Source organism: Cynara cardunculus, assembly GCF_001531365.2.
Source record: "Cynara cardunculus var. scolymus isolate 2C chromosome LG 10, CcrdV1, whole genome shotgun sequence".
Classification (NCBI taxonomy): domain Eukaryota; kingdom Viridiplantae; phylum Streptophyta; class Magnoliopsida; order Asterales; family Asteraceae; genus Cynara; species Cynara cardunculus.
In genome coordinates this window covers 1,814,124-1,826,132 of record NC_037537.1, presented here as the reverse complement: position 1 = coordinate 1,826,132, position 12,009 = coordinate 1,814,124, and the positions used below count along the sequence as shown (strand labels likewise).

The 12,009-nt window shown below is 35.5% G+C and overlaps 2 protein-coding genes across 3 annotated transcripts in view; one reads left to right on the top strand and one right to left on the bottom strand.

The window, feature by feature from the left end:
- The window catches only part of LOC112519143, a 2,244-nt gene extending 1,788 nt beyond the window's left edge, over positions 1–456 (bottom strand). Inside the window, exon 1 of the mRNA XM_025127128.1 lies at positions 7–456. Within this exon, the coding sequence (XP_024982896.1) occupies positions 7–456 (450 nt within the window). The remainder of the gene's footprint in view (positions 1–6) is intronic.
- Positions 457–3,131: 2,675 nt separating this feature from the next.
- Positions 3,132–8,183, top strand: LOC112519681 (heterogeneous nuclear ribonucleoprotein U-like protein 1). Of its 2 annotated transcripts, XM_025127900.1 has the most exons (9): positions 3,132–3,270; positions 3,803–4,566; positions 4,648–4,836; positions 4,917–5,025; positions 5,111–5,169; positions 5,266–5,569; positions 5,824–5,944; positions 6,065–6,231; positions 7,930–8,183. In XM_025127900.1, the coding sequence occupies exons 1-9, from the start codon at positions 3,132–3,134 to the stop codon at positions 8,019–8,021; spliced, it is 1,944 nt and encodes a 647-aa protein (XP_024983668.1). In that variant the 3' UTR covers positions 8,022–8,183. The 2 variants fall into 2 exon arrangements, with proteins under 2 accessions (XP_024983668.1, XP_024983667.1); XM_025127899.1 differs by having other exon boundaries at positions 5,824–6,231.
- The last annotated feature ends 3,826 nt before the right edge of the window (positions 8,184–12,009 follow it).

Below are 12,009 nucleotides of genomic sequence, written 5' to 3'. Positions count from 1 at the left end.
TCCAGTAATAAACATCAACAATGTCGGAACCCATAGCTGGTTTTCCGGCAACGATTGAACGAAAACGTAAACTGCGGCTAAACACTGGAACATGAGACCAAGAAGATGGCGGAGCCACAACTCGTTATCTTCTAAAGCGAAAGCGGTTATGGTGTCCGGACCGCCAAGGTGCACCAAAAGAAACGGTGCCCAAAAGGCAAGAAGGTCTTCACTTTTCGGCGAGTCGCTGTTGGGGTTTCCTTGGCTGTTCGAGATGAGCCCAACGGCAAAGTTAGCCGCCCAATCAGCTAGCAAGTATGCGGACCATAACGGCATGATGATCCAGTTGCTCTTTGTTCGTTTTCTCAAAGGAGCGAAGAGAATCAAGAACGTTTGTAACGAAAGACTCAAGATTATGAAGCCTTGGAGATCCCATGTATCCCATACTCGCTTCCATTTCGGAAAAAGATCGGCCATCATTCTCCTCATTTTTCTGTAATCGATCTGTCTGCAAGAACGACTACAACGATTTCGAGTGTTTTAGACCTTTAACCGATATCCGAAAATGGCAACTATGATCAATGGTTAACCAGCATAAACACAACTATCACTATGCTACAAGCATAAAGTCCAAAGTTTCTTGAATGATATTTCCATTCTCACATCATCCTTCCTCCCTCTCGATGTTCATTTGAGAAGTGATAAATGTGTAATAAGTAGAGAAGTGATCCTATCCCTTCATCTGGTCAATATTTGCGGCTTTAACTGTAAAACTCCGGATAATTCGATCGCACAGTATGCGAAAGATAGTAGGGTAGTTTCATAACTTTTACAAATAGACGACCAACAAGTGCATATGTGAACCCGTGTGCACATATGAACTGTCTGTGCATATGTGAACCCGTGTGATTTACATATGAACTCGTGTGATCAGTTATGATTCACATATGAACCATTTAACTAATCACATGGGTTCATATGTGAATCACACAGGTTCCATATGTACCTGATTGATTGTCGTCTATTTATACAAGTTACAAAACTACCCCTCTATTATTCGCAAATTTGTTACCATGCCGTAAATCTTGACCGGGTCAAAGCCATAAATCTTGAGATAAATCTTGAGATGAAGAGCTAGGATCACTTCTTTACTTCTTAAATAATTATCACTTCTCAAATGAAAATATGCCTATATATACACTTGGGATCACATGAGACCAACTTGTTTTAGTGATACCATTTTTTACCCTTGAAACTTCACAGCAAAACACTAAGAAGGTAACCTTTTGTGGTACCAAACACTTTTGCACATATGGGTCAAGAAAAATGAGTTTAGGGATCTCCATTTTCAGAATTTCTTCTGCTTTTTGCAAAGATCCATGGTTTGTTAGCAACAAAAAGAGTTTGAACAGCCAACTTTAAAGCCATTCAGTTGAAACATTTGAAATGAATAAACAGCTGATTCATCAGACAGCCAATGAAAGTGGTAGTTGAAGAAATCTTGACTGTTCATAAAGTCAACCACTACATTTGTCTTTTTGGACACCCCAAACACCATAACCCAGAGCTCAACCAGTAAGTACCACAAGAAACTACCAACAAGAAGGCCAATCATTCAAGTTCAGCAAGGGTAAAATGGTAATTTCCTTGAAGTTTGCCATCTATAATAACAAGGGAAAGTAGTGGGGAAGAGATGGTGTACCTGGTGTTTCTTGAATTGCTTAAAGAAGAAGATGTGAGATTTGTGTATGCATCCAATTTGATGATTAAAGATTTGCAGAGAAGAGTCTTTCAAGTCATATGGAATCAGATGTTGGAAGTTGGTAATTAAGAGTGAGGGTTTCAAGAAAAACCTTTCAGGAAACAAGATTGGTAATGGAGAAAACACAACAAAACCCCTCTCTCTCTCTCTCTCTCCCTCTATATATATATATATACTATATTATAAAGCATTTGACAAAAACTCATAAAAACAATTTTTATGGGGTATCATGAAAAACCCTTGATCCCGTAAACCCAACCCAACCCTATATATATATATATATATATATATATATATATANTCTCTCTCTCTCTCTCTCTCTCTATATATATATATATATATAATGTTGATAAATAAATATAAATTATTTTTTATAGGGTATCATGAAAAACCCTTGATCCCGTAAACCCAACCCAACCCTATATATATATATATATATATATATATATATATACATATATATATATACACTTGTGATCATGTGAGACCAAGAGTTTTTCGTGAGGCCATAAGACCAATTCTTCACCCTTAGATTAGATCTACAATCGTCAGATCAGAACATTCATAAACGCCACGAGATTTCTCAATAATCACAAAATTGTCACCGTACAAGTTTAGACCATTAGATCATTAGCTTATAAAGTTGATCAATGAACATAAATTAATCTTACGGGTCTTACGAAAAACTCTTGTTTTGACGTGAACAGTAAACCCAACCATATATATATATATATAAATAAATAAATAAATAAAGTGTTTGGAGATTAAAGGTTATTTTAAAAATAATAATTGGATGACATTTATTCTTGAATATAAAAATAAGTCAAGATTGACTTATTTTAATATTAAAGCATCAATATATTTATTGGTTCTCAAGGTTTTTGTACTTTTTAAATGAATTGAAACTATCTATGCATGTGAAAAGAAGACTTAAGACGAGAATGGTAAAAAGAAATTTATTATAAAATAAATGATTTATACATATAAAAATCATCTAGGGAAATTTTCATAGGTGATTACTGATAGATCATCCAGAAAATATCGATAATTCTATAGAATCCTATGCTTTTCAAGAAAATACCTATGGATCGTCCAGAGAGAATCCCTAGATAATCTGTCACTAATTTGAATTACCCACCAACTTTTGTGAGAGTTTTCTAATGAATCATTTTTTAACGACAGATTTTCTAAAAAAAAGTTTATAAGTAATCTGGATCCTTGATCATCTTTAATCTTAAACCATGTATAAATCACTTTTGTGACAAAGACAAATATAACCTTTGAAATTGGGCCGGATATGGGGTTTGGATTTTAATTGGGCTTGGAGCCTATATTGATTCCTAGAAGAAGAACAAATCATGAACGAGGAGCTCCTCATTTCACAGTAATCATGGCGTCGTGGATGAAGCGGGAACGATCTTTAGCAGACGAGAGCCCCTCAACGGGGAAGAAACCTAGAGTTAATTACGATGGTCAGTCTCTGACCACCAGTCATCGCGTCGTTCTTAACACTGCCGATTGTGATCTAGGTATGAGATTTATTTATTTACACTATCATCTCCCGCTTCTTGTTGGAATTCAAAATCTTACGCTGAAGAGTCGAGAGTTTTATATTACGACAAAAAAAAATTCGTTTGTTTTTCCGTGAATATGATTTTTCCTGTTATGTGTGTGCGTCTGTTGTGAGAATTTTGAATTTAGGTCTTGAATTTAGTTAGAAACTCTATTGTTTTACGTGTTAGGTTTTTGAATTTTGTTGATATCGGTGCTGGTTTTAGTTGATTAAACCAGTAACATTAATCCATGGACCATGGAGCTCGCTTTATGATCCAGATCAAGACATGAGAAATGACATATTTTCAATCCACTGAAACATTTCTATTCAAGAGATTTTGTTTAGCGAAATAATCCTTTTCTGGAAACGTGAACTAGAAATTTTTATTACATGAGCTGCAAAAAGAGGGAAGATTTTTTGACCTTAGCTAACGGGTCCAATCATATGAATATTTCCATTTTATGGGCATAGCTGATAAGAGGGAAGATTTGTTGACCTTCTACCAGATTTCGACATTGAAGGAGATGGCCTTAAAGGTTCTGCACTTTATGAGCATGGATTTGCTTATTGTTGGTCCGGTGCTCGTGCCAACATAGGTATAACTGGAGGGAAGTATTGCTTTAGTTGCAAAGTTGTCTCGCCACAGCTAGTTGATATGGATGACACACCCATCGACCAGAAACATCTCTGTCGCGTGGGCATCTCTAGGGGAGATGACAAAGTGGGAAACCTTGGGGAAACTGAGCACAGCTTTGGCTTCGGGGGAACTGGAAAATTTTCCAATGCTGGAAAGTTCTCCACTTATGGAGAAAAATTCGACATTGGGGACACAATTCTTTGTGCAGTTGATCTGGAAAGTAAACCAATGGCTTCAATCAGTTTCACCAAGAATGGAAAATGGCTGGGCACTGCAAGGCATTTTAATGCCGGTCCAACTGGTCTAGGAGTGATTGATTCACCAATCAAAGAGCTGCATTGGGAGTCGGCCGTCTTCCCACATGTGCTATTAAAAAATGTTGTGGTTCAGTTGCAGTTCAGCTACGAAGATGGTTTGGTTCCACAAGATGGGTACAGGCCATGGGCATCTGCTATTGAGGATGGAAAGGGTTTGTTGGGACCTTCGTTTTCGGATGTATATAACTGTGAATTAATCATGATGGTTGGGTTACCTGCCTCTGGGAAGACTACTTGGGCAGAAAGATGGGTGAATGACCACCCAGAAAAGCGTTATATTCTGCTAGGAACAAACTTGGCTCTGGATCAAATGAAGGTTTTTACTTTTGCTATCCCTCCCCCTAAAAGAAAGCTGTCCATCTTATGCATTTATCTGATCATTGACATTTTGAAGTAGGTTCCTGGTCTGCTTCGCAAGCAGAACTATGGTGAGCGGTTTGATTGCTTAATGGACCGTGCGACTATGATATTTAATACCCTGTTAACCAGGGCTTCCAAAACACCACGTAATTTCATTATAGACCAGACAAATGTCTACAAGAGTGCTCGTAAGCGCAAATTGAAGCCTTTTGCTAATTTTCAGAAGGTACACATCATAAGTTCATTAATCATTATCTATATACCATGTAGATTGTTGATCCTAATTAAAAGACTGGACAATCTCAGATTGCAGTTGTGGTTTTCCCACGGCCAGAAGACCTTAAAGCCCGCAGTGCGAAAAGATTTAGAGAAATGGGAAAGGAGGTTCCTGCTGAAGCTGTCAATGAAATGCTAGGTACCTTGTATGATAAGATTTTTTTTATCATTATCTATATATATGTGATTGCTTTTTGTTTGATCCTGCTATTTGCTAATTGCAGCCAATTTTGTTTTGCCTAAGAGCAAGGATATGCCTGGGACAGATGAGTATTTTGATCAGGTCATCACTTTAAAAATGTGCTTTTTCAATTTTATTGTACACCTTTGTAGATTTCTCTTTTGGCTTATGTTTTTAAAGTACCCTTTTATTTTATAGGTCATATATGTAGAACTCAACATGACAGAGTCGAAGAGATGCTTGGATGAGATGAAAGCAAAAATGCAATTAGGCATCAGTGTCTCTCCTTGTTCTCATCAAAGTTCACTCCAGTCGTATAGTAGCAATCCGGTGAGACATTCACAGGAGAATGTGTTGCAACCTCACAGGAGTTCATCAACACATCAATATCCTCCTGAAAGTTCTACCCATTTTAGTCATCCAACTTCAGGTCATTATGCTCAAGGAAATTCTTTGCCAACATATGACTCCCCTGCATTACAATATCAAGCGACTCCATCAGGTATCTTCCTTTCATTTGCTTCCTTATGTGGTGTATATCATATGACAACTGTTATGTGCGTGCCTTAGTAAGAGGGCATTCCAACCCACATGAAGTGCTCTCTTTTCTTAGGCCTCTACATATTTACTGCTCTTTTCTTAAGTGGAAATATTCTTTCTTTGCAATTCCAGAACTACCCTTCACCGCTTTGTATTTATTCGATGAAATATAATGGTCGTAATTTATCATGAGTTTCTTATCTGATCCCATTTCAGGAGGAAATTGGCAAGGTTCTTATCCATCTCAGCCTATATTGCCTAATATGCATGGGAATGAACCAAGCAAAGGCAGATTTCTCCCTAGGGATGATTTTAATCACCGTCGCAGTTACAGTGGGTATGAACATAGAGCATCGGCTCCTATGGGATTTTCTGACTCTTACCAGAGAAATTCATCCTATGGAGCTCGCGTCGAGTACCATACTCCCAGTAATGAAACCATGGATTTATCTCCTAGGTACACTGCAAATGTGATTCACCATGGCCCCCCTATAGAACGCTATGCAACAAGTTCATCTTTCTATGATGCCTCTGGTGGACCCCTGTCTGCCTCTGGTGCGCCCCAGGTTGATATGCACACTCCAACCCAATCCAGATTTCTGCCTGCTACATCAATTCCTTACGGTACGCAAATCTGACCAACCTATTATTACTTATATGCATGTTCAATTATAGCAGCATGTATTTTGTTTCTTCAGTTTAAACCAAACTACAAAAATCGGGATGTGAGTTGAAATTCAAGTTGCATATAGGGTAAAAACTAAGGGCCTGTTTACCAAACGCTTACCCGGGTAAGCGCTTACCCGGGTAAGCGCTTACCCGGGTAAGCGCTTACCCGGGTAAGCGCTTACCAAGTCACATTACCTTACCTGATGGATATGGTAAGGACCAAAAATCTTACCTGACAAGAGCGAAGGCAAGGATCGAGAGTCTTACCCGGTAAGTGAGTGCGATGACTCTTACCATGGTTAGCACTTACCAGGTGAATTGTTGCATACAATACTGTTTTCGTGGCCTAAAATTTTACCCGGTAAGTAAGTGATAATGTTGAATTTTGTCGGTAAGCACTTGCGTTTACCCCTAAATGAGAACATAAAAAGCTACTTATCAGATGCAATATTAAAATCATCACTAATACCAAGCCAAATGTTTACTTTTTAGTTATTAGTTGAAAAACGCCAACCAGAAGATTTTTCTGTGGAGTGTGGAGTATGCTTAAGTTTTGATTCTAGAAATTAACAGTTCAGTTTTGTTGGCTATATGGAAAGCTCTTACACATCCTAGCAAGTACACGAATGCTTTTTTCTTCCTTCGGTCCCATGAAACTTGCCGCACTTTACATCGGGCTATGTCCTAGGGAAATTACAACATGTCTGTTTATGGAAATATTTCTAGTTACAATTCCTTATGTGTCCCTTCTCATACTCAGCGGTGGACCCAGAATTTTTGCCGAGCAGTTGCACTTTTAAGGTGGATCAAAAGCCCACAAAGTTGCTCGATGTGTTTTTAGCCGAATTCCACCGATTTCAAGGAATTTTTTAAGTTTTTTGGTTGAGGTGCGTTGTATTTTCTATTATTCCGGAGCACCCCTCAAAGTTTCGCAGGTGCACCTTTCATACCCCCAAAACATTTCTACTTGCGAAAATAAGTTGAACGGTTGCACAGGACCTCTATCTGGGCTTCATGGGTCTGCCCCTGGTCATACTTATCTTGATGGCATTGGTTCATAAGATACCCAATTTGTCATTATTGAGGGTGCTTTTGGTATGAGAGACATGTCAGAATAAAAACTTGATATGACAATTAGACTGAGATAGGACATGACAGAATGAGACAAAAAACACCAAAATAGGTGGAACAAAAGCAGGGAGATTGGATAAGATAGGAATATTACTAAATTATCCATGTCAAATTAAAACCTTAAAAACTTTCATAGTCGTTTCATTCACCCCTACCTCACTCGCGTTAGTTTACCTTTAACGTTTATTCTTGTTGTTTCTAAACCTTTTCTTAAAATGTATTATGTAATATATAAGGAACTATTAATTTATATCTTACATGGGTCTATATGAATAATAAAAAATGCATTATCTTATAATTTTAGCGAATTATTAAATTGACGAGTTATCCCCGAGTCAGGACCAATCAAAAATATAATCAAAATTAATGGAGTTTCAACTGTATCGCTTTTTGTATCACATACATGCGTAGATTCAATTGTTGCAACGTTACGGTTGCAGTTTTCACATCTGTAAGGGACGGAGGGAGGCATTGCTATTGCTATTGCTATTGCTAACATCACGTCTTTATTGTTCTTTGAAGGTTCTGCTTACGGAACTCCGGATTCAATGAACCCGCAAGGAAATTACCCGCCAAATTACGATGGATATCAGTCTCGTTTAAGGTACTACTGAGGATTACTCTCTAATTACACTTAAATATGTTGATGAAATTTTAAAGTAGATGTAGGTATTTTTGATATTGATGGTCTTACATTTTGAACTTGGAAGAGAGGGATTATGGAATATGGTATGTACATCTTCATATTTTTATGAAATGGAAAGGAAAATAAATCAAGTTCAATCTCAACCCTAGTTGCATAAATACTTCAATATTATTAACTAGACTTGAGATCATGTGAGACCAAAGATTTTTCGTGAAACCCGTAAGACCAATTCTCAACCCTTGGATTAGATCTACAATCTGAACATTCATAATCACAAAATTGCCACGAGACTTCTCAATAATCACAAAATTGTCACCGTGCAACTTCATACCATTAGATCATTAGCTTATAAAGTTGATCAATGAACATAAATTGATCTTACGGGTCTCACGAAAAACCTTTGGTCTCATGTGAACTCAACCCGTAGCTATGTTATATTATATTATAAAGAAGCTTAAATCATTTGAAACTCCAAAATTTGTGAGATTCGTGAGAACTTCTATCTTAGGGTTTTGTTTCACGATGATTTTCAGTATTTAATGTATTGATTAACATATTTGTTTTACAGTGTGCTTGTTTCATATGTTCGGTTCAGAATGTGAAACTTTTTTATGTGTATTTTTTATTTCATAAATGTGACAAAAAGGTACACATTGCTAAACACACACACAGGTGGAGGTTGAAACGAGAACCCTGTGATTTACGAGATTGTGAGAACAATCCAATAACCTCAAACTTTTTTAATTAATAAATTAACTTATATTAAATATAAATAAATTAATAAGGGCAATAATGTAATTAAGTAATTTTTATAGTTTTTATTTTATTTTAATTAATTATAATTATCCCTTTTTTTTCTGGATTGATCACGTTCCTTTCCACTCTCTTTTCTTTCTTTGTGATAATTGTGTGATTGTGTAACCATAATCTATCGAAACCATGATCAATCGAGTGTAACCATAACCTATCGAAACCATGAGTAATCGTTGTGATAAATGTGTGATTGTCTAACCCAGCCCGATCGGAACCATGATCAAATTGAGTGCGTAAATGATATAATAGTGATATCAAATGATTATCACACCCATATTACACCAAATCGTTTAGTGGATTTCATTCGTAATTGTTGTGATAAATGTGTGATTGTCTAATCCTAACCGATCGAAACCATGATTAAATCGAGTGTGTTGGTATGATATCACATGATTATCACACCCATAACACACCAAATCGTTTAGTTGATTTCGTCCGTAATCGTTGTGATAAATGTGTGATTGTCTAACCCTAACCGATCGAAACCATGATCAAATGAGTGTGCTGTTATGATTGTGATATCACATGATTATCATATCCATATCACATCAAATCGTTTAGTGGATTTCGACCGTAACCATTGTGATAAATGTGTGATTGTCTAATCCTAATCTATTAAAACCATGAGTAATCGTTGTGATAAATGTGTGATTGTCTAAACCTAACTGATCGAAACCATGATCAAATCGAGTGCGCTGTTATGATAGTGATATCACTTGATTATCACACCCATATCACACCAAATCGTTTAGTAGATTTCAACCATAATCGTTGTGATAAATGTGTGATTGTCTAATTCTAACTTATCAAAACCATGAGTAATCATTGTGATAAATGTATGGTTGTCTAATCCTAACCGATCAAAACCATGATAAAATCGAGTGCGCTGTTATGATAGTGCTATCACATGATTATCACACCCATATTACACCAAATCGTCTTGTCGATATCTCCTTGAAATCCTTTCGTTACCTTCTAATAAACGATAACTGTTGAATTAAGTGGATAACTCTAATTTCCAGGATTATAATGTGATCGTGTTTAAAATTGTATGATTTTGATTTCCATTATTACCCTTTCGAATCTCAAATTCTTTTGAATCGTTTAAAATTTCAATTTTAATTTCAAAAATCTTTTAATTTCAAAAATCTTTTAATTTTAGTTGTTATCATATGTACAAAAAGAACATATAGGATAATGGTAACCTCATCATTAACTATTTCATTTATGAAATTCATAGTAATAGAGATACATGTCCTATCGCGACATAATTTTTTCCAAATTTGAGAATCGCAATGAATCCCTAATTTTATTGTATTGAAAAATATGTTTTAAATTCTCTTGTTAGTGCTCAAAGGAGCACTAATAGGTATAGATGACAGGATTTGAACCTGTGACATCACTATATTTATTCCTTTTTCTACTTCTTTTTCCAAGGTGTTCTATTTGCTTGTAGCTCCCGTTTGATACCAGATAAAGCAAATCTTGGTTACACACACACACACACATATATATAATGCTAGCCATTGATGACGAATAAAACATATGAAAGAACACATGATAAATTGTTTCTCAGAGATCTCACGATTAAGAGAGTTCTCAAAAGAAGGTCTAATATTATAAATTATTTAAGGGACCATTTACAAAACTCTTATCCGGGTAAGCAATTACCAAGTCACATTACTTCACTAGATGAATATGGTAAGGATCAAAAATCTTACCCGGTAAGAGAGAGACAATGACCAAGAGTCTTACCCGGTAAGCGAGGGCGACTACTCTTACCACGGTAAGCACATACCGGGTAAATTGTTGAATACGATGTCGTTTTGGTGAACTAAATCTTATCCGATAAATAAATAATAATGTTAAATTTTACCTGTAAATACTTACCTGATAAGTGTTTGGTAAACGCTCCCTAAGTTTTAGTGAGTTTTCAAGAATACAAGTATTAAAGTAGTATGTATGAATTAATGATTGATATAAGATCTTTCCATTTTTTTATAATATTTTTATTATAAAAAGATTTTCTATTTTAGAGATCTCAAAATTAATTGTATTATTAAAATACTTTAATTTTTATCCTTCCAATACATTTTTGTAAAAATTTATATAAAATAATAATAATTTGATCTCATTGGTGAGAATAATTAAAAAATATATATATATCTGTTCTCATATGGATTTTGAAAAATTCTCTAAATCTGAAGTATTTTCTTGTTTCGTCTATTTTAGAGAATATATATTGGAGCAAAATAGATGACAAAAATCTTTATTTTCTCTAATTTATGGAATTGATTGCAATGCTCTAAATATTTTTGAAATTAAATGTTTAAGAGAGAGAAAAATATTTTATTTAATTTATTAAATATTTCAATAATATAAATAAGAGCAAATTACAAGTTATGGTGAGAAACGTTAGAAAATATTTGAATCATTGATCACTTTGAATCTCATGCCCACTAAAAAATTGCACTTTAACATGTGAGTTTTCATCAAGAAAATGGCGAGTTTTTGGGAAGATGTTGTTTTTACAATTAAGTCTGTAGCGTCTACCGATTTCGCCATATGCCCCTTTTGAGATGAAAATCACCTTCACGAAATAGATTAAACTTTTGAAAAGGTCAAGGAAACTCAGTCAATTTCTTGATTTGTATCCGTAAATTTTTGGAAACTTGGAAAGTTCTTCTGTCAAATTTGGTTAATTTTTTTAACTGAACGCGGGTAGGTGGGGTCAGCCCATACTACCGATAAAGACTATCATGGAGATCGCTCATTTTCTCAATGAGATTGGTTTCCAAAAGTCTCACGTACTTGAGCCTTGTAATTCTCCCACAACCCATTTTCACGGTTTTGGCTGCTCCCAATTTCGCTCGCCGCTACCATGGGGATAATTGTATTTCATTTGCAAAATTATGATTTAAATCATTAGTCTTTAAGTTTTACTGTTTTATGATTATGATGAGAACTGCTCGAACTCATTAGGCGTTAAGCCTAACCTTTTTCCTTTATCTACATATGCATCAAGTTCATGGGGAAATGATACTACCGATGCCGTGATGAGATGAGTGCTAGATAGATGCTTGATGTTGATTTTAGATTTAATATTCGAGGTCATTTAAGTATTGTTTTATAGAAAGGGTTTT

What these genes read in the sequence shown, in the direction of transcription:
- LOC112519681 (XM_025127899.1), top strand. Translation starts at nt 3,132, where the DNA reads ATGGCGTCGTGGATGAAGCGGGAACGATCTTTAGCAGACGAGAGCCCC. An exon ending in CACTGCCGATTGTGATCTAG is followed by an intron (nt 3,271 to 3,802) that starts GTATGAGATTTA and finishes ACCTTCTACCAG; the next exon opens with ATTTCGACATTGAAGGAGAT. An exon ending in TGCTACATCAATTCCTTACG is followed by an intron (nt 6,232 to 7,929) that starts GTACGCAAATCT and finishes TGTTCTTTGAAG; the next exon opens with GTTCTGCTTACGGAACTCCG.